This window comes from Bombus affinis, unplaced genomic scaffold (genome assembly GCF_024516045.1).
Source record: "Bombus affinis isolate iyBomAffi1 unplaced genomic scaffold, iyBomAffi1.2 ctg00000059.1, whole genome shotgun sequence".
Classification (NCBI taxonomy): domain Eukaryota; kingdom Metazoa; phylum Arthropoda; class Insecta; order Hymenoptera; family Apidae; genus Bombus; species Bombus affinis.
Genome location: NW_026108820.1, coordinates 1607446 through 1630293, shown reverse-complemented (window position 1 = coordinate 1630293; position 22848 = coordinate 1607446). Strand labels below are relative to the sequence as shown.

The 22848-nt window shown below is 37.1% G+C and overlaps 2 protein-coding genes across 5 annotated transcripts in view; both read left to right on the top strand.

Moving 5' to 3' along the window:
• Positions 1 to 3118: 3118 nt before the first annotated feature.
• On the top strand, positions 3119 to 8923 carry LOC126926798 (uncharacterized). Of its 3 annotated transcripts, none has more exons than XR_007714875.1 (3): positions 3119 to 4421; positions 4612 to 5338; positions 5861 to 6377. XR_007714875.1 is itself a non-coding variant. In XM_050743161.1 (3 exons), the coding sequence occupies exons 1-3, from the start codon at positions 4035 to 4037 to the stop codon at positions 8781 to 8783; spliced, it is 486 nt and encodes a 161-aa protein (XP_050599118.1). In that variant the 5' UTR covers positions 3119 to 4034; the 3' UTR covers positions 8784 to 8923. The 3 variants fall into 3 exon arrangements, 2 of the variants coding, with proteins under 2 accessions (XP_050599118.1, XP_050599117.1); XM_050743161.1 differs by lacking the exons at positions 4612 to 5338; positions 5861 to 6377 and adding exons at positions 4524 to 4569; positions 8731 to 8923; XM_050743160.1 differs by lacking the exon at positions 4612 to 5338 and having other exon boundaries at positions 3697 to 4421.
• A 375-nt stretch (positions 8924 to 9298) lies between these two features.
• The window catches only part of LOC126926787 (uncharacterized), a 182415-nt gene continuing 168865 nt past the window's right edge, over positions 9299 to 22848 (top strand). For both annotated transcript variants that reach the window (XM_050743132.1, XM_050743133.1), the window contains exon 1: positions 9299 to 10630. In XM_050743132.1, coding sequence (XP_050599089.1) covers positions 9639 to 10571 — 933 coding nt within the window. In that variant the 5' untranslated portion in view covers positions 9299 to 9638 and the 3' untranslated portion in view covers positions 10572 to 10630. The remainder of the gene's footprint in view (positions 10631 to 22848) is intronic.

Sequence of the window (22848 nt, the reverse complement as noted above, 5' to 3'; positions counted from 1 at the left end):
CGCATATTGTCTCACCACTTGCGATACTTGTAATTACTTTTCTCTACTTTTCAATTTTGGAGTTGGTCAATGTGATTTCCGAATGGCTCGATTGACTATGCGAGTCTTGGATAAAGATGACAATTAAACTATTCAGATTAGTCATGTTGCTTCGTCAAACGATTTGAATTCAAGCAATTCGAAACCATTTTGTCAATGTGAACCTATTATTTTACCAATGTGAATCTGTAATTTTGCTTGAAATATCCTTCCAAGTTTTTATGATGATTCAGATTGGTCAAGTTACCTGAATCAAGCAACTATTTTCAAGTTACTTGAAACTATTTTGTTAACGCGTACAGTTGCTTGAATCAAGCAACTATTTTCAAGTAAGTTGGAACTATTTTGTTAACGCGTACAGTTTTTTTTTTAATTTATTTATTAAAATTCACAATTTGTCCAATTTGGACATTTGGTGGAATTTTTTAACGGTTAAATTAGCATGTTGGTGGCTACCCCCAGCGGGGTACCATCCTCGTGTTTGTTAGGTTATGTCCTTTATAAGGTCTGGAAGCGTTGCTTCCTTTTTAGCCTTCTGTCCATGTTTATGGTTTTGTATGTTTCCGCAGCTAGCCGGTTTGGGTGTGTTGCTATTCTTGATTTGTATTTCTCGGAGTATCTGCTAATTTCTTCCTTGACCGTTGGCATTCCCAGGTCCCTTCGTATATCTTCGTTTCTGACGTACCAAGATCCGTTTACTATTGTTCTGAGGATTTTAGCCTGTATTACCTCTATTTTGTTTATATGGCTCATTGCTGCCGTCCCCCATAATGGTATTCCTTACGTCCAAATTGGTTTTATGATCGTTTTATATATTTTTAATTTATTTTCTATGTTTAGTTTGGATTTTCGGCTTGTTAGCCAATGCATTTGTCTCCTTGTTTTCTGTATTTTTTCTACTATTGATTTGATGTGTAGTTTCCATGTGAGTTGTGTATCTAAGTGGAGTCCTAGGTATTTGACATGCTTTGTTTGCGTTATATGCGTGCCGTTCAATAGGATGTTTGGTGGTATCTTTTTTCGTAGCGTGAATGTAATATGGTTGCATTTATTGGGGTTCGCTTTTATTTGTTTTTCTTGTAGCCAATTTTCTATTTTTATGATATGTTCTTGTAGTATTTTGACTGCCGTTTCTGGGTTAGTATGCCTGACTAGTATAGCTGTGTCGTCCGCGAATGTCAATACTGTGCTGTTGGTAGTTGTTGGTATGTTCGCCGTGTATAATGTGTATAGTATTGGGCCTAGGACGCTTCCTTGTGGTACCCCGGCCTTGATGTCTTTAACTTGAGAATGTGTGTCCTTGATTTTTATTACGAAGGTTCTGCTGCTTAGGTAGGATTTTATTAATTGGTGTATTTGCTCCGGGAATTGTTTCTTAATTGTTTGTAGTAGACTTTCATGGTTAATTTTATCGAATGCTTTCCCTATGTCTATAAAGAGGGCTGTGCAGTATTCCTTGTTTTCTAGTGCTACTATTATTTCGTTTATAAGCCTGTACATTTGATCTATCGTGGAGTGTTTGTTTCCGAAACCAAAGTTCCCAGTTGTGTCCTCCAGCTTTCAGTAGATTTGTTTGGTACCTCCTTTTTGCTGTTTTTCCTAGGTACTTTCTCAAACCTTTGACTTTTTCCTCATCGCTTTTTATTTTGTATTTTTTGCATTCCTCTTCATACTCTGATATCCAGTTTGTAGCTTTCTCAGTTCCTTCAAATCCAAACTCAAACAAATAAATTCACTGGAGGCGCTCACATCAGAAAATGAAATAGCAGGAACATCGGATGGGAAGGAAGAAAAACACTAAAATGCCCGGAGAAGTACGAACCATTGATAAAACTGCGAGTTAAAGTCAACGATCAAAAAGAGATTAAAGGTGTCTACGGGAGCGAATGCAAGTTTTATCGATCAAAAGATCATTGATCAGATAAAAGAAGACAAGAGCATGTTCAAAACCATCAATGGGGAAGACTTCACGAGTAGCGGGGCAAGACTAAAAATGAGGATAAACAAGATAGAGAAAGAGATAGATGTGTATATAGTACGCAATAATAACTTCACATATGATCTCATCTTAGGGCTGGACGCCATAAGGGAATTCAAACTAAGACAAGACGAGAATTTGAGGGTTAGCCAAAAAGTAGACGACAAAGAGGAAGTAATATTTAATAGAAAAGAAGAAAGAAGAAATAACCAGAGAAGAAAGGTAAACGTTACCGAACACAAGGAGACGGGTAAGCCTATGGACAACCTAGAACACCTAAATAACCTACAAAAAATAGAGGTAAGCCAACTTATAGAGAGATGTATTTGCTAAACACAATGTGGGAACCAGGAAATCACAAGAAGCTTCTATTAAGCTAATCGAAAATAAATACATATCAAAGAAACCATACAGATGTAGCATTCCAGATCAGAGAGAAATAGAATTCCAGATTACGAAACTACTAGAACACGATCTCATAGAGGAATCAAGTTCACCATTTGCAGCACCAGTGACACTAGCCTTTAAAAAAGAGTCGAATCGTAGAGATAGACTATGTATTGATTTCAGAGAGATAAACAAAATTGTAGTTCCGGAACCACAACCATTCCCAAGAATTGAAGATATCATAGTCAAAGCGGGAAATTGCCATTTCTTCTCAACGTTTGACATTAATTCGGCGTTCTGGTCAAAGAGGCGATTCAGTACTGGCAGCATTGGTTAATCGGTAGATACTTCACTGTCCTTTCAGACCATAAACCGTTGGAATCAATGAGAATCAAAGCAAGAACCGATGAAACTTTAGGAGACCTGATGCACTACTTATCGCAGTACGACTTCAAAATCATCTACTCACCAGGAAAACACAACATAGAGGCAGTCGCGCTATCCAGGAACCCCGTCTTAGAAAGTTTTGAGAACGAAGAAGAGGTTTTGAAAGTAGCGAATATTATAAAAAAACAAGACATAATCCGAGATCAGAAAGAAAACAGAGAAGATATTAAAAATACGAAAGACCTTATAAAAAAATCAGAGATTTTTTTTAAAAATATTAAAGGACGCCAACGTATATTCGTCTCACAAGAGTTTAGTTTAGGCGAGCATATCATAAAGACGGTGCATGATTTCTTTGGCCATGTTGGAAGGAATCACATATTGAAAAAAATCCGACCCTTTTATTATTTCAAAAATATGGACCGAATTGTCGACAAATTCTGCAAACAATGCGAAACTTGCATTAGGAATAAAAGCAGAACGAGAAGACCGATCGGGCTTATGTGGAGACTAGGACCAGCGAGGAAACCGTTTGAAATAATGTCATTCGATACGGTCCGAGGTTTTTCCAACAACAACTCACCAAAGAAGTATATGCATATACTCATAAATCACTTTTCAAGGGCTGTTTTTATGTCCACATCGAAAACACAACGCGCGGAAGATATCATAAAACTTATAAACTCGACAGGAGAAACTGACTCCATAAAAATTATCCTTGCAGACCGATACCCAGCGATGACATCCAAGGAAATTCAAGAGTACACGAGAGAGAAAAACATTAAATTAATTTTCACCTCGACAGACTGTCCATCCTCCAATGGACTAAACGAGAGGGTAGATCAAACATTAGTAAACAGAATCAGATGCAAGATCAATTCGAAAAAAAAAAGAAACTGGACAAAGATCGCAGAAAAATGCGTAGAAGAATACAATCACACCAGACACAGTGTAACGGGATTTGCCCCAAATCACTTACTGTATGGGAAAATGATCGAAATCATCCCTAAGGGAATAACAGAGAAGAAGATAAACTTAAAAAGAGACAGAGAAGAAGCATTTAAAAACTCAGCAAGAAATTTCGAAATCAACAAACAAAAATATGACAAAAAAAGACGAGAACACGAGTTTAAAATTGGTGATACGGTCTTCACCCACAACGGAAACAGAATGAATAGAAATAAGCTGGAAGAAATTAGGAAAGGACCTTTCAAAATTTTGAGAAAGATTTCAAACTCTATATATGAAGTGGATAACGGTAACCGGAGATCTGAAGGGAATTTCTTCAAACTGGCCCGGAAAAACGACCGAACAGAAAGGAAGTCGATTGAAGAGCTTCCGTTCCAACAGCTTCGACGTGTCGACATTGCACGGAGCTAAAAGTAAGCTTAGCGGATCCTCGAAAGCCGCTATTTCGACCTTTATGGCACCGTCGAATTGGTTCACGAAGAGACACCAATTGATGTCGAAGAAGCCGGAAGATTTAGTAACGGCCAGTTTAAGTCTCAAGTTCGATAAATCGAAGGTAGTGAAGGCGGTGAAGGAAACGTTGGGTAAAAAGTCCCCTAATAGCGAGGTCAAACACAAAGTCGTATGGGACAACACTAGTGGAACCAAAGTGGACGCTCAGGTAAGTTGTATTTCTCGTTACGATATCGTTTCTTGTTTAAGAGCCATCGTAGGTGAAAGGGGGAATGAAAAAGAAAATCGTAAATCGTAAAATCTCTTCCAGAGAATGCACTTTATCGTAAAAATTAATAAAGTCAACAACAACGTGAAATTAAATAATTGTTGTTTGATATTCTGTATTATCGATATAGGTGAAACGTGGAGAAGATAATTTGCAATCATTGCGGACAATATCGCAGTGACATTATTATCAATCGGTAATATTAAAGATAAAATTCATATGGGATGAAAACAGAGCGTCAAAAGTGGTTATTTTTCGATCTTCTTGCGAAGGGAAAATTCCTGCAAAATGTTTAAGAACGGCTCTCAACAAGGAATAAAAAATGTTATTACAGTTCCATTTTCGTGTTCGTTTTTTTTCTACATGATCCATGTGAAATAATTCTTCAGATGCTCTGCTGGTAAATGAATCGACGTTTGTAATAGAGGAAATATGAAGTACAGCGAGATCGTTGTTGGCTATCGTTCTACACCGATATCGACAAAATAATTCTTCGACAACTCTATTGATAAATCAATTGTAGTTTGAAATCAAACGAATCTGAAGTACCATCAGTTTGTTGCTACGAGAACAATAGCCACCAACGATCTCGCAGTAATTCGGATTCGTTCGATTTTAAACTTCAATTGTTTTATCGACAGAATCTCTGAATAATTATTTTGCTGGTAAATTCTGCTGGTATATCGATTAGAGTTTGGAATCGAGCAAATACGAAGTACAAGATGGCTATTGTTCTCACGTAGCAACAGTCTGATAGTATTTCAGATTCGCTTGATTTCAAACTTAGTTCCCTTGGTTTAATTACTGATTTATCAGCTGGATCAAAATTTAAAGAAAATGAAGATCAAGTGTAGCGCGTAAGTTTGACCTCTGCTTAATTTTTTCATCTCTACACTCATCTTTTTCAACTTCCATGTCACATTTCGTATAAATGCTAATAATTCTTTGTTTTTTTTTTTTTTTTTTGATAAATTCTCTTAAACGTCGCACAAGAATTTTTCGTTCGCGAGGAGGTGCAAAAATGGCCACTTTTTGACTTAGGTCAAAATTTGCAAATTTGGGGTTAGCCCCAACTTAACCACACTTTTAATCCAACATGAATTTTATTTTAATATTACTGACCTCTGATGGTGGATCTGCGATACTGTACTTAATGATTGTAAACTATCTTATCGAGACTTCTCATCTATATTAATAATATAGGAATGTTAAATATTATTTTGAATATTAGGAATATTAAATAACAGTTAAATACTTTTAACTGTTTATAATAATTTACTATTACGTATTTTAACGCGAAATCTCGTTTCATAAAAATTTTCATTCAAATACGTAAATACATAATATTCATAAATTTATAAGAACAGTTTTGTCCGTAGGTATTTGGTAGCGCAATTGAGAAGATGTTAACGGCGCAAAAGGGAAACGATACGGGGGCTTCCGGGTCGAGCGGAAAGCCCTCGGTATCTCCGAACAAACCAATGTCAGGCAAAGTGACAAATTGGTTTTCAAATACCAAGAATCAAAATCGGAATCAGACGGAATCCAGCGAACCGTCTCTCTGTTCTTCCCTAAAGGACCTATTCAAGAAGTAATGGGGAAGAACAAATGCTAATAAATGTTAAGTGTCTCTAGTTTAATTAACACTTCTTTATCTTTATCTTTATTAACACTTATTTATTTAAGAATTTATTCAGAGATTAACACGACCTAATAGATGACTGACAATCTGGTGTAATTCAAATTAACGAGCTATACTTTCCTTGTACTTTCTTATTGCTATACCTCTACAATATTCTTTTATCGTATCTGTCGATTTTAATCTCACACAAATATCTAATAAATGTGTATACAGTAGTTGACGAAAATATTAGATAGAAGATTTTTGCGAATATATATTATGTGTGTTAGTGTTTTTCTTCACTTCACTTCAATGTAACGAGACGTGTCTATCATGATTACACCGGTAAAAATTGAGACTAATTTGGAAATATATATATGGAAGCTAGAAGATGCTTATTGCAGACGTACACATAGCAAAAAACTAATGTACAATGTAAAGAGTATTTTTAAACATGTGATTGATTAGGGGTAAAAATGCTCCTACTAAAAATATTGTGACTTATTTATACAATACATAATTAACTGTCCAAATACCGATGGTAATCAATAAGCATCTTATAATTCCTATTTACATTTGTTTCAAAAGTTTCTTTCGTTTCATAAGGAAATAATAGATGCACGACACTTTTTGTTTTATATTATTTTATCGATTTGTGTATGATCTATTTTGTAGTAATAGAACAAAACGAAAGAAACTTTTGAGACAGCCTAATGCATCTTGAAATTCATGAAAAGCTTCAACAAAATATTCATGGAAAGTTTCTGTAAGCGTCCGAGTACTTTCGTGAGCCGTTATATGTATAATAATTCGTTACAATGTTAGTGATAGCTTGGAAAGTGAACTATTTTTATTATACATCTTTTTACTTTCCATATTACGCTCATAGATACTTTAAAACGCCGCGATACTAACTCTTATCTATCATGTTTACGAATGCCTATAATTTGTGAAACCGCTTCTGATTTTACGGAAATTTTGCAGTTGCTTGATGAATGAAACAGATTTGTTAAGAGAATCACATGTTATAGATACCTGACCTGTGATTTATTTAATATATCTTTTCTGATTTGTTATCCTGCAACATTTCCATGTTTTACGAAGCTTTAAATTAAATTTCACAAGTTTATTTTCCTTAAGCTAAAGACGATGCTCGTGAAATATTTATTTCTGAAGTAAAAAGTAAAAATATAGCTTACATATTGCTTGTATTTAATCATGTATTACGATTAATCCTGTTGCGATACTCGTATATTTCAGTTAGGCTCTGGTTTTAGTAAACAAGAAAGATTTATAATATCTTAAGAGGATGTTTAGCATGAAATCATGCTAATAAGAAGTTTTTCATGTTTTTCTTCAAGCTTAAAATATTTTTCAATGTTGTGAAAAAATTGGGTTGAAAATGAATAAAAGGGTGCAACAGGGTATTTAAACAAACTAATATCTCTTATATGAATAAGTCGAGTGATATGCTGTAAATTATTTTCACAAAAAGACACCCATTTTTATTATTGTTTTCTAAACAAAATTCAATATGATTTGTTATACCTGTAATAGGAAGTTTCTTTAACTAACATTTAGTTATCGATCCTATTTTTATTGAAGTTTAACAATACTGTTCAATGTTAATAATTATTAATTTATAAGTGAAGGGTAATTCCAACGAAGAAAGATATCATTTGCAAACAAATAGTTTCAGATAAAATCAGCATTGGTACTGTAAATTTAAGATATTATAAATCTAATATGTATTGTATCGCAAAGCGGGATTCATGATGAAAAATTAAATATAAAAGTCCATGAAATTTTGCAAATTTAAGCATCTCAGTTGATACAGCTTTAATAAATGTGAACAAAAGTTTAGTCTATCTCTATATTTAAATAACGCATGATATTTAATTCTACAGTATAATTAAACAAAGATTCGAAGCTGAAAATTTCGTAATATAATTGAACAATATATCGTACAATAAATGTTATATGATGTTCTGTAAAGGAGCATTGCATTTTTACGAAGAGGATCAAAGATAAAAGAGATTTTTGTTGAACGATACGACCGTTTCGAAATTCCATTATGATCTTGTGTATGTATAGTGTATCTCGTACAAAAGATATTACAACAAGCGTCCAGTCATAATGTGAAACATTAATCAAAATTTCTAATCTCGAGTGTTTCAAGCCCCAGAACTCATCTTAATAAATATAAGAAGGACAGATTAAATTCAATCTGATTTTTCTAATTTTCTCGTTAATAATTAAATATGAGCATCAATCAATCAATAGTTCATAATGCACGGTATAATGCGTGTATAACATTCATCTGATTTCAATTAACTTACGTTTAAGCAAAATAATTATTCGAACTAGTTTATCATTCACATTATTACACATTTTAATTGTATATATATCTAGTACAACATAGAAAGGATGTTTTAGGATTATGAGTATTCCTTTAATTTTTAAGAAGAACAATAAGTATGCATAGTATTTCTTTTATCTCATATTCTAATTTCACCACATTGAATTTTCTAAAGAAAGATGATCTATTTATTTTAGATAACGCAAATCCTTTATTTTAGATATGCAAAGTCAAATATATTTTTGTCAATAAAGACACAAAAAATCTTAGATGTCTAAATGTCAGCTTTAAGAACAGTAGACTTGCCTGCCTTCAAACTTAAATGTCCTTTCCAGTAGTAAAACTTAAAATGACATTAACAACGGCAGTAATATTTACGCCTACAGATGGAGGATATTAGACTTCGATTAAAATACAAGTAGCTCAATAAATATGTGTCTAAGTACGATGGTTAAAGAATAACGATTCGTCATTCTTTATTCCAGCGCTTAATGCTATCCTTCTTTCAACAAATACAATCCTAGAACAATGCCGCTGAAGAGAAATGTTATGCGTGAATTTATTTGCCTTTGCGGGACGAAGGTTTATTAAATTATTAAATGAAAATATTAAATGAAAATGAATATGTATAATTGTGTGTATAAAAATTGATATATGTATGTATGTATAAAATATATATATGTATGTATATATATATATATATATATATATATATATATATATATATATATATATATATATATATGTCGGGTTGGCGTTAAGATTAGAGTTAGGGATAAGGGCGTGAAACGAATCCCTATTGGCGCTAGACGTGATCGTTATGCAATACAGGACATATTTACTAGTGCAAATATGACTATGATGGAATTGGACAAGTAATCGCGATAATTAGATACTCGAGAAGCAAATGACAATGATCCTAGGCTCAATAACGAATCCGCGGTCAACGGGATGACGAACTTTACCCTTCGTTAACGTCTAAGTTACACTGTATGTTAGAGCAAGGGGCAATTATTACGTATACGAAAGACAGGTCGATTGCCGATGAGATCGCACTAGAGTGAGTGGCTCTCCGTCGCGGTGACGCTGTCGAAGAAATCTATGATGGGTGTGCCTAAGGGAACGAGATCTCGGAGTCGTCATCGACTCCAGTCTGAGGTTCGGTGCGCATATCGAGATGGTGTGTAATAGAGCCGACAAGTTAATAGGAGCCCTTAGGGGAATTCTACCCAACATCAACGGGCCGCCCAGCTTGGCTCGTAGGCTCTACTACAACGTGTGGGAGTCCATCGTAACTTACGGAGCATCGGTGTGGGCTAGAGCAGCGAATACCGATAAGAACAGGAAAAAGCTGAAACGAGCACAACGAACGGCCCTGTGCATAACAACGACGGCATACCGTACCGTCTCCCACGCGGCACTTTGCGTGTTTACCGGGAATCTCCCGATTTACATAAAGATAAAGATGCTCGGAGAGACCTACGAGAGGAACAAGATCCATGGGTCCAGGATTGGCACGGATGATGGCTGCAAGCTGAAGGAGGAACTGGAGGCGATTCGCAAGAAGGCCCAAGAGGACTGGCAGAAGGAGTGGAACAACCACAAAAAGGAAAATATCACAAAGAAATTAATACCGAGTGCGCTGCTATTTACCAAAAAGAAGATGGACATCGATCACCACACCATGCAGCTGCTAACCGGGCATGGGAGCTTCGGTGTCTATAGGAAAAGGATTGGCAAGGACAGCGACAGCAACTGTCTCGACTGTGTAGACCCGAACGACGATGCAGAGCACGCCCTCTTCGCGTGCCCGAAGTGGACGGACAGAAGGATCGAGCTGGAGAACGCTCTGGGCGGGAAGATAGACGTGGGCAATCTGATCGCCACGTTGACCGCCAAGAACGAGAGCTGGAATAAATTCAGGCAATTCTGCAAGACCGTCATGTGTCACAGGAGGGTGACAGCGAGGGCCTGGGAAGAGGCAAGGAGGAGAACGAGCGAAACAACAACTACGTGGAGCAATGAGGGCAAGAACACGAAACAACGAAAAACCGCAGAAGGAGACCAGTCCATTATTCTGAACTGGCTGAGAGGACGACATGAGCAGTAACTGCCCGAAGAAGTAGATACAACGGGGCACGAAAGGACAACCCTGATGACTGCCGACAGGTTTTACCGGGGTTGTCTGCCCTCTAAGCGAGGAAGAAGGAGGAGGGGTTTTTAGTGGGTATGGCAACGACAACCGACCGACTCCCACATAACCCAGTGATGCGGGTCACTGGGCATGCGTAATAGCATTTTCCCCTCCCCACGCAAAAAAAAAAAGGACACGAGATCATCGGATTCGCGGAGAAAAGTCTCCGTTCGAAGGGTGTGGGAAATTGACGTTGCTGTTAATTGGTCAATTTCCATGTTGGTGGTTAGAGAAAGATATTAGCTGTCCTTGGGAAAAGTTGCTAGCGGGAAGCGTCGTTCGTGGAAGGATAGATTTCTCTTATCTTCCCGTAGTTGGGGCACAGGCTATTTGTCTATTTGAAAGAATTTGTATAATTGAAACTTCATATTCGTAGCCGGTCCTCGCCCAGCTAAACATATACTGTGAAGATGCGTTGGCATCTGGCAATCATCTTACCCGAAGGACAAAGTCTGCGTGTGGCAAGCCACGGGGCAGAAACCATTGAAACGTTTACCGTCGTGCCCTGTCCCAAGTATTTCTTTTAAGAAGAGCTATAGAATTACTTCATGCCTTTGTTAGACAAAACGTTCATCCCTTTGACCGCGGCTACGTTCGGTGACTGATTGTCGCCTCGAGCCCGAGCTCACTATCATAAATCTCAAATAAATACAGTCGGATCGAATGACAACAGTTTCTTAATACGGCTATGGTGAAATCTAAATTTCAATACTAGGGGTCTTCCCAAAGTTCCAAAGGGAACGTTCTGGTATTCTTTCATCTCCGACATATATATATATTATTATAATGACTTATTTTAATAATGACTTAATTTGTATAGTAAAAACAGCTAAAATCTAATGTAAGATTGTTGGGATGTTACGTGATATTTCTGTTGCATCATTGATTATCGTTATACTTTGAAAAATAATTAAGGAAGCGAACAATGCGTGGACGATTATGGCAGTTTTATTAATAAACGAACGTTTAGTAGAGAATATGGATTTATTGGATAAGTAAATGTTTCATTATATGTAACTGATACATGCAGAATAATATGTTGTTACATGTATGAACTAAAGTTGATGTAATACTCATATTGTATTTATGGTTTCAAATCATTAATAAAATCTGCTGAGATTCAAACGTATACTCTCCCTTTTATTCTATGAGAATTAAACATTTAGAAGATTTTATGAAAATGCACTAAAAAACAATCAGAAGCATCTGTTTCTCCTTTTTTTTTTTTTTTTTTAAATATGTTGATTGCCACGCGATTTTTATACTTATTTTGACTTGGATAGATAGATTAAAGCGTACCATTCCAAGACATTTCATTCTTGCAAAATATTCTAGTCTATTTGCGTACGTGCTCATAATCTTGGCTGATAACCGCCATTCGCTATATACATCGTTGGTATCGACGTCAAAGGATTAGCACAGCCAAATACACAATCCATACAATCCGATTTGATTGATTTTAGATCTTGCATCAAACAGATCTCTATATAAAGAGATAATTTCTGATTCTAAACATTTGTATTAGGTTCATCTAATTATTAGGATATTAGATATATTATAAAGGAAGATATTATGTATTAAATAATCTGCCTCTTCTTCCGCTTTGAAATCCTCTACAAACGCCATTTATAGTCGTTCAACTTTTCAGCTCACAGAAAAAAACATTACGCGTATTCCTAGCAATCGCCCAAAGACTCGAACGTGTGCTTCGATAAAGCTCGCTTAACTTTCATCGACACATCGATAACTTTGCGTTCCAAGATGTTATTACGCCCTAGAATCCCTAACATAATTTTAGAACCAGAATTTCTGTGCAAAACAATTCCATCGCTTTGTCACGCTTAACGGCTCAATCATCGAAACATGTATCATTTTTTTTTTATTTTTATTTATTAGAATATTTACAATCAATTCTCGTTGAGAATTTTCAGTAACTTAGTTTGGCGTGATACAATGACATGGATTATAATAGTTTTATATTGTTGGTTCTAGTAGAAACTAAGGATTTAATCTAGAGGGTATTTTCTTTTTAGTCTGCGGATCTGGTCCGTCGTGTCCAGTAGTTGACTAGTGGGTTGTGGTGGTTGTTGACTCTTGTGTTATATCTGCTTCTGGACTTGTGTATTTCATCTTTGACTGTAGGTATCTTGAGGTCACGGTGGATTGTTTCGTTGGTAACATACCAGGGTGCATTTAATAGGGATCTTAGCGTTTTCGATTGGAAGCGTTGGAGTATTTCAATGTTGGAGTTACTTGCTGTTCCCCATAGTTGGATTCCGTAGGTCCAGACAGGTTTTATTACGGCCTCGTAGAGGGTTATTTTGTTCTGTATGTTTAGTTTGGAGCGTCGGCCCGTGAAACAATAGAATTTTCTTAGTTTTTCCTTTAGTTGCTTTGTTTTTTCTGAGATATGTTTTTTCCAAGTTAGCCTCCTGTCCAGGGTCATGCCCAGGTATCTTACGGAGTCCTTGTTTGGGATTATTGCGTTGTTAATGGTGACCTGGGGGCAGGTTTGTTTTCGGAGCGTGAAGGTTACACGGGAGGATTTTTTTTCGTTTATTTTAAAACCCCATTTTTGGAACCACTTTTCCATGGAGTCGAGACTTCGCTGGAGAGTGGATGAGGCAATTGCCGGGTCTGCGTGGGTAGCTAATAGTGCTGTGTCGTCGGCAAATGTTGCTATTGTTACCTCGTTTGATATGGGTAAGTCGGAAGTGTAGATGGAGAACAGTAGGGGTCCGAGGACACTACCATGTGGTATGCCGGATTCTATTGGGAATGTTGCGGAAGTGGCATCTAGACATTTAACTATGAATTGTCTGTTGGTTAGGTAGGATTTTAAGATGGAGTAGTATGGGTGGGATAGGATTTTTTTAAGCTTGTAGAGTAGCCCTTCATGCCATACTTTATCGAATGCCTGTTGGATGTCTAGGAATGCGGCTGAGCAGTATTTTTTCTTTTCAAGGGTTTGGCTGATCATGTGGCTTATGCGGTGGATTTGCTCTACTGTTGAGTGTTGTTTTCGGAAGCCGAATTGGTGGTCTGGGAGTGTTTTCAATTCTTCTAGGAGTGGGAGGAGACGATTCGTGAGCATTCTCTCGAATAGTTTAGACAGGGTAGGTAAAAGACTGATTGGGCGATAGGAATTGGTTTCATATATTGGTTTACCGGGTTTGGGGATGAGGGTGATTAGTGAGATTTTCCACGCCTTGGGATAGTGTTGAAGGCGGAGGATAGCGTTAAAGATTGATGCGACGAGTGCAATCCCTTTTATGGGAAGTTCCTTGATTGCTTTATTTCCTATTAGGTCGTGACCTGCTGCTTTCTTGGGGTTTAGGCGACTGATTGCTTCTATAATCTCTGCAGAAGTGAAGGGTTCAATAGGAGGGGACATTTGGAAGGGAATGTGCAGGTATTCGGTAACGTCTGCAGCAGCTACGGAGGAATGGGATTTGAATACTTCAGACAAATGTTTGGCAAATAGGTTGGCTTTTTCTATAGGGCTACGCGCTCATCCGCCTTGCGGGCGGCGGATTGGAAGTATTATTTGTGGGGGGCGCGTGAGTTTCCTGGAGGCTTTCCATAGCGAGTAGTTAGATTCGGCTGTGGGGGACAGGCTGGCGAGATATATGTGAAAACGTCATTATTGTAGTTTTTTATGGTTTTGGATAGTTTTCTAGTTGCGTTGTTTAGTTTGCGTTTGTCCTCCGGTGTTCTATGGGTCTGCTATATCCTTCTTAGTCTACGTTTTTCTTATATTTTTTTTAATATGTACTGGGGGTATTCGTGATTGCTGATGGACGTGTTTGCCGATGTGGAGACGCGGATAGCGTTTATTATGCTCGCATTTAGGTATTCCGTGGCTGCTTCGATTCCTTCATTGGTTTTTAGTGAGGTTGAGGCTGAAGTTGTGTGGGTAAAGACTTCTCTAAAGAGCTGCCAGTTGGTGTGTTGGTTATGAATGGAGCCATTAGGTGTATTCTCGATGATAGTTGAACTGACTGTTACTATCACGGGGGAATGATCAGAGGAGAGATCAGCCGAGGAATTGATTTGGACGTGTCTTGACGAGATATTTTTAGTTATGAGGAAATCAAGGAGATCGGGTATTTTGTTTGTGTCGGTGGGCCAGTGTGTAGGTTCGTATGTGGTGAGGTAGTTGAGGTTGTTGGATATTATGCTGTTGAGGAGGTTTTTGCCTCTTACTGTAATCAGTCTGCTACCCCATTGGGTGTGTTTAGCATTGTAGTCTCCTCCGGCTATGAATCTATTGCCCAGGGTGTCCAGGAAGTTGTCGAAGTCTTCTTTGGCGATGGAGTGTCTGGGAGGGCAGTATACAGCTGAAGTGGTGATTGTACCATGACAGTCTTCTATTGCTACGTTTGTTGCTTGGAGGTAATCTTTCTGGAATGGTGGAAGTTCGTAGTGCTTAATGTTTGATTTGATTATGATTCCGGTGCCGCCGTGGGCCTTTCCGCTGGGGTGTTGGGTATGGTAGAACTTGTATCCGTTTATGTTCAGGTAGTTTTTGTCGGTGAAGTGGGTTTCAGATATGAGCATTATGTCGATTATCTGGTGTTTTAGGAAGAGTTCTAGCTCAAGTTTGCGTTGCGCTAGACCGTTGGCATTCCACAGAGCTATGCGTCTTGGTTTTATTTTGTGTCGGGGCGTATTAATTTATCCATGATGAGTGTTAATAGCGATAGCAAATTGTTTATTTGCTCTGATTGTTTCTCTATTAGCTTTTCAAGTCTAGAGACGTTGTCTGTGTTAGGTGAGGTGGGGGCACTATTTTGGGGAGGATCCCTGTGGCTATTTGGTGTATTTTGAGTGCCTTGTACCGCTTGGGCATAGGAGTTTGAGGGAGTGGTGAGTTTGATAGGGCTGGGTGTTTGATTGGTTGGGGGGATTGGGATAACGGTGGATTTCGGCGAGCTGGGTGTTTGGTAATTTTCCTCTTTTGTTCTAAGTTTGGGGTATTTGCTTGAGTACAGAGTTTTGTAGGCTGAGCAGCCTTTGTAGTTGGCAGGATGATCACCTTGACAGTGAATGCACTTCGCTGGGGTTTCCGGTGATTTCCTGCATTGATCGGTGGGGTGTGTTCTTGCACATTTGACGCAGCGGAAGGTATGGTTGCAGTATTTCTGCGTGTGCCCGTATCTTTGGCACCTTTTGCATTGCACTATCTCCTTTTTGATTTGCGGTGGTTCGAATTTTACGATGGTGTTCATTAGGCGGCTGGTGTTGTATATTTCCTTGTTGTTGGGTTTCTGTTTTAGGTCAATAAAGAAGAGGGATAACGGGTCTTTCGTGACTCTATGCTTTATGTTGCTGACATTTATGACTTCATGGCCGAGTTTAGATAATTCGGATTTTAGGTCGTCGATGTCTGCGGAGTGGTGGATGTTTCGTAGCACCACCCGAAAAGGTCTTTCTTCTTTGAGTTGGTAGGTGTGGAAGTTGGCGTTCAGGGCCCTAAGTGTTTTGGTGAGTTTCCTGTAGGCTTCTGGATTTGTCGGCAGGATTTTGACTTGGTTGTTGGTAATCTTCAGGTTGTAGTCCTCCTTGGAGATATCTCTCTCTAAGGACTTGGTCATTGTCTGGATGTCGATGACATCATTAACCAATATTGGTGGGGGAGGGGGGCTTCTCTGTGCTTGTTGGTTTGGTGGCGGGCCTGCGATTTCTATGGCGTCGTTTGAGGATTCTAGTATTGCGAACCTGTTGTGGGTGTTGAATTGTTTTGTTTGCTGTTGGTTTGAGTTTGTATTTGGTGATTCAATTTTACGTTTTTTCGCCTTATTGGCGTCGTTGGCGCGTGGGGATCTGCTGCACTTCTGCCACGGGGGGAGTAGTGCGAGGTAGTTGTAAGTTTGCGTGGGCGAGCCTGGTGGTGATTGCTGGGCCATCATCGAGCTAGCTATTTCAATATAAATAACTAGTCGTGAGGCTATGCGGGAGGGATCGGGTTGGGGTTAGGTGCGTAGGCTTTTCTTCAATCTGGCGGATAGGAAACACTTGGGAGGATAGGAGCACGTTGTGTTCACTTTCGACGGTTGGGTGACACGTGTTGCTTTCGAACTTCACTGGGCACTAGAGACACGATATCAAACATTATCTACACAGCCAAGTTAACAAAGAATATTTACAAGCAACCACTGTTGCAGTTCAAACTATCAGCAACTACTTCCAGTTGTCAGCAGTATATGTGCCTCCGCGACACAAAATAACAACACAAATGTGGGAAGAATACTTCCAGGACCTAGGGGACAAGTACATCGCAGCGGGAGACTACAACTCAAAGCACACGCTTTGGGGGTCAAGAAACATTACACCTCGAGGTTGAACACTGGAAAAATACATTAGAAATAATAACCTCAATATATTATCCACAGGAACACCGACACATTGGCCGACTGACCTGAACAAAAACCAGATCTTCTGGACTTTGCAGTTACAAGGGGACTAAACACAAATAAACTAAAAATAACACCCAACCTCGAGCTCAGCTCCGATCATACACCCATAATAATTGAATACAGAAACAAACCAATTCACTATAGCAAACCAGAAACACTATGCAACAAAACCACCAAATGGCAAACTTTCAAAGAAATAATAGAAAGCAAAATAAACTGCAACATCCCGTTAAAAACTCCTGAACACATAGAACAGGCAGTAGCAACATTGACAGCAACTATTCAGGAAGCAGCAAGGACAACCACTACTCCCGAACCAACCAGCAGACAAACAATAACAATCCCGCAAGAAATACTCGACAAAATCAAAGAAAAAAGAAAAGCAAAAGCAAAATGGCAAAAATACAGAACCCGAGAAAACAAAAAACACTTAAACAAACTTGCAAAGGAAATAAAAAACAATATAAAGGAGCACAACGATAACGAATTCGCAAAGTTCATAGGGACACTCTCCACACACGAGAACACCAACTATTCACTATGGAAAGCCACGAAAAAAATAAGGAAGCCAATAATACCCGTCCCGGCAATCAGAAAAGCAGATAACACATGGGCAAGAAGCAACGAAGAACAAGCTGAAGAATTCTCCAACCACCTCTGCAACACATTCACACCATACATTATCAACAACAGCAACCTCAAAAGTCATACGGAGGAGGATCCACAAACCACTACTACCACAGCCGACAAGGAATACACCATACCTAAAACATCGGCACAAGAAATTAGAAACATAATTGATAAAACAAAAAACAACAAAGCGCCAGGAATCGACCTAATCAATGGTAAAATCTTGAAAAACCTTCCGCCAAAAGCAATAAGACTAATGACAATAATATTCAATGCAATTCTAAGAATTCAATACTTCCCCAAACCATGGAAATTAGCACAGATCAAAATGTTACATAAAGCAGGCAAAGACCCGCACCAAACTGCATCTTACAGACCAATATCACTGCTTCCAGTATTTTCCAAAATACTGGAGAAGATAATATACGACCGCATAAAACCAATAATAGAGACAAAAAAACTAATACCGGATCACCAATTTGGTTTCAGAAACAAACACTCCACGATAGAGCAAATGCACAGGCTTACAAACGAAATAATAATAGCACTAGAAAACAAGGAATACTGCACAGCCCTCCTTATAGACATAGAGAAAGCATTCGATAAAATTAACCATGAAAGTTTACTACAAACAATTAGGAAACAATTCCCGGAGCAAATACACCACTTAATAAAATCCTACCTAAGCAGCAGAACCTTCGTAATAAAAATCAAAGACACACATTCTCAAGTTAAAGACATCAAGGCCGGGGTACCACAAGGAAGCGTCCTAGGCCCAATATTATACACACTATACACGGCGAACATACCAACAACTACCAACAGCACAGTATTGACATTCGCGGACGACACAGCTATACTAGTCAAGCATACTAACCCAGAAACGGCAGTCAAAATACTACAAGAACATATCATAAAAATAGAAAATTGGCTACAAGAAAAACAAATAAAAGCAAATCCCAATAAATGCAACCATATTACATTCACGCTACGAAAAAAGATACCACCAAACATCCTATTGAACGGCACGCATATAACGCAAACAAAGCATGTCAAATACCTAGGACTCCACTTAGATCAAAAACTCACCTGGAAACTACACATCAAATCAATAGTAGAAAAAATACAGAAAACAAGGAGACAAATGCATTGGCTAACAAGCCAAAAATCCAAACTAAGCACAGAAAATAAATTAAAAATATATAAAACGATCATAAAACCAATCTGGACGTACGGAATACCACTATGGGGGACGGCAGCAATGAGCCATATAAACAAAATAGAGGTAATACAGGCTAAAATCCTCAGAACAATAGTAAACGGATCTTGGTACATCAGAAACGAAGATATACGAAGGGACCTGGGAATGCCAACGGTCAAGGAAGAAATTAGCAGATACTCCGAGAAATACAAATCAAGAATAGCAACACACACAAACCGGCTAGCTGCGGAAACATGCAAAACCATAAATATAGACAGAAGACTAAAAAGGAAGCACCCAGCAGACCTTATAAAGGACATAACCTAAGAAACACGAGGATGGTACCCCGCTGGGGGTAGCCGCCAACATGCTAATTTAACCGTTAAAAAATTCCACCAAATGTCCAAATTGGACATATTGTGAATTTTAATAAAAAAAAAAAAAAAAAAACTTAGCGATTGTGGATTTTCTCATTAGGTGGTATTGACAAAATTCGCAATCACATAGATGTCAACCCAATATTTATCGTATGCAAGAAGAACCTTACGATATCTCGAGCGATTTTAATCGAGGTATAGTTGCAAACAACTTTTTTCATTAACTGCTGCAACTGCTATCTTAAAGTATATAAGCACGAGCGGAATATTTGGAAAAGAAGCGAAGAAAGAAACGTTTTGCGTTTGTAACAAAATTGAAGGACGAACATCCTTTAGACAAACTGTCAAGGCGGATATTCATAAATAAAATTGTTCGTTGTATGATTACGGAGACGGTGAAGAAAGCTTTCTCGCTTTAGTTAGAGTTTAGACATTCCCACGTCGGATAAATAGATTCGCAATGCGGAAATAATAGTCTTGCGAGTTCTTCTCGCCAAAAGTACGACGTTGGCTGATAACGAATTAACGAAACTTTACGAGATCTTGTACGTCGTGTAATTGGGAACTTTGTTCGGGTACGAATGAAACTTGTACAGGAGCGACGGGAAGCATAATATCGCCGACAGCCTCAAAATATTTATAACAGCCACAATGTGATCAAATCGCGAGTTTAAACGAATGATCCGTTAATAAATATCAGACGAAGCAGGGAATTGTTTTGACGGAAAAGTAATAAAAATTGGTTCAAGTTCGTGGAATTTTCCTTCCGATGCCAAAATACCTGATGGAAATATCTACGTTAAATTTTTGAGATTCGAAGCTTAGCGAAAGAAGTAATTTGATTCTAACGACAAGTTCTTCGTGTATCATAATCTTTCATAAGCAGATTAAAACGAGTATTATTTAACAAATTGTATATTCGATGATATACATTTGATTTGTATAAATCGGTTTCGTTCGACAACTTAAATTCGAATATACAGGATTCTTTATTTTCGAGAAGATCGCGTTTGAAAATTTACCAAGCGTACTAGAACATGGCTAATTCTGGACCGAAGAGGAGTAAACAATCGACAGAACGCTATTCTACGTGTGAAAATAAACTGAGAATGTGGAACAAAATTTATTCGCAAGACGCTTTGTTTTCAAGAAAAATACATTTTTTTAATTTATCACGTAATGAGCCAAGTTCAAGTATACTTGGTAGGCAAATTTTCAATCTTGGAATCTCTTGAATACGAAGCGTCCTACGAACAAATTTTCCTCTATATTTCCCTGCCATTTTCTCTTTTCTCTTTATAATAAATATATTTCGATAAATTTATAATTATCGTGTCTTACTTTTACAGCGTGTCATACGAACGATACATAAACATAACAATCTATAATTTTCTGACGATCTAACAAGTCCACCTGCTATTTGTTTCTATTAAATTTCTATATATACATATTATTATAAATTTTCAAATTATTTAATTATGCAAGAGCAAGGTAAAGGATGATCTTGAAAAAAATTAATCGAAAACGTAAGACGGAGCATCCGCGTGCCAATGCTCATTCTTGAGAAAATCGATTTCGAAGATATATTGGCTATGCGAAGACTGAATTAAAATTTGGTTGAATAAATTCCATTGCGTACGTACATATACAGAATGCAATTTCCCAAGGGTTTGAGCCGTAATATTTTCGACACTATTCATTATATCGAAAAATGCTTCGGATAAAAGTTTGATGGTTGTAAGGAGGACATATTTAGACGTTGCTAGCTTTTCTATAGGTGGTGGCGCAACCATCGTACTAAGGTGAACTTTGTTTCTTCAAATGGAATCACACAGTTCTTAATACATTAATCGATGCAGCTCAAAATTCTCTATAAAATGTTATTTATTAACCTACTTGCGTCGAAAAACCATTAGTTTAGTAAATATTTTAGGTATAAGAGACAAGGAAAGACACAAGACGCTACTTTCGTATTTGTCTTCGTGCTTGTCTTTCGTACGATAAATTTCACTAAATAAAAATTAAAATATCTGTTAAACTAATATTTCTTCGACGTAAGTGAATTAATAATTTTTGCACGCAGAATTTCAGTTCAGCTTTTATCCGAAACATTTTTCGATATATTTAAAAATATAAAAAATATTTCGTTTCAAACTCTCAAGTAACTCGCCTTGTATATATCGTGTTAGTATGTATATGTTAATATTGCTTTAATTTTTATGCAAGGGAAAATAAGAAAGATAAGTTTGAAATAAAAAAAAAGAAATTTGCGATCGTTATCAAATTATTCGTTTTATTACGAATTTACGACGAGCAGAAATTATACGAAATATGTAACGATTCGATATTGTTTGGAAAACTCGTAAAACATAATCGACGTTTCAATATCTCGTACAGAAACTTCCAGTCGATTATGCAGTTTTCTATCTCACACAAGGTAACAACTGTACTTCACTATCAAAAAGTTATCACAATTCAAGGAAACTTCGAATTACCAAAGTTCCATCAACATAGTTCCATTCTTGTTACAGATTTCTTTCACCTTCATCTTTGAAACTATTCATAAATTATATTTATATCTTTCAAAAAATCACATCCTAATCCTTAATAATGCTCACAGTTTTGTAGTATTTAATATCTTTTGATTTATTCGAGATTTCTTCAAATCTAATACAGAATTCAAAATGTTTCACGTATTTATTATAGTCTATAGATTATGCTTACAGACTTGGTTCATGTATGTACGTATGTGTATTATACATTATTGTATTTAAGAATTTATATGATCGTCCCATGAAATACCTCTAGTCTGTAGGAAACAGTCTGTTGCTACTATGGTTTAGATGAAAGAATATTATGACATGTCGTTTAACTGTATGATACCATCTATTAATGTACCAACGATGACTTTAATGACAGTCTAATAGATATTGTGCTACAACTTTGATCGACGTGACTTATTTCTATGATGCACTTCGACAAGCTGATTTCAGCCAAATCAAGTCAAACGAAGTTTCTTATGTTTAATATTCATATAAACTTACTATGCATGTACGTAGTTTGTTTCAATAGCATCTACGTACTTTAAGAAACTAGTTGATGACGTTGTTTCAATAACACAATCATAGTGGTTTTTAGAATAATCATGATTCGAACGCAGACTATTAGTGGATGATATGTTTTAAGAACAAAAATTATAGTTTTCCCTTCTAAAACATGAGATCGAGATTGAAATAATTTTGAAAGAAGAGCGAAATAATTTTAATTCTTTAACCATTTAATTCTACCTTAATAGCAAAATACAAGAACGTGTTAAGTATACATTATTACTAATTTAATTATTTATATCACTAATAAACAATATTCTTAATTCGCAATTCTTATATTATTTAACTATACTATTAATGAAATGATTTTATATAACTTGCAATTCAATGGAATAAAAACATGAATGAAATATTTAAACATACCTACGTACATAGATTTCCAATAATTTTACGTAACTTTATGAATTAACACGTTACAATATATTTTGCATATATATACGGTATATATCTGTTACGTTT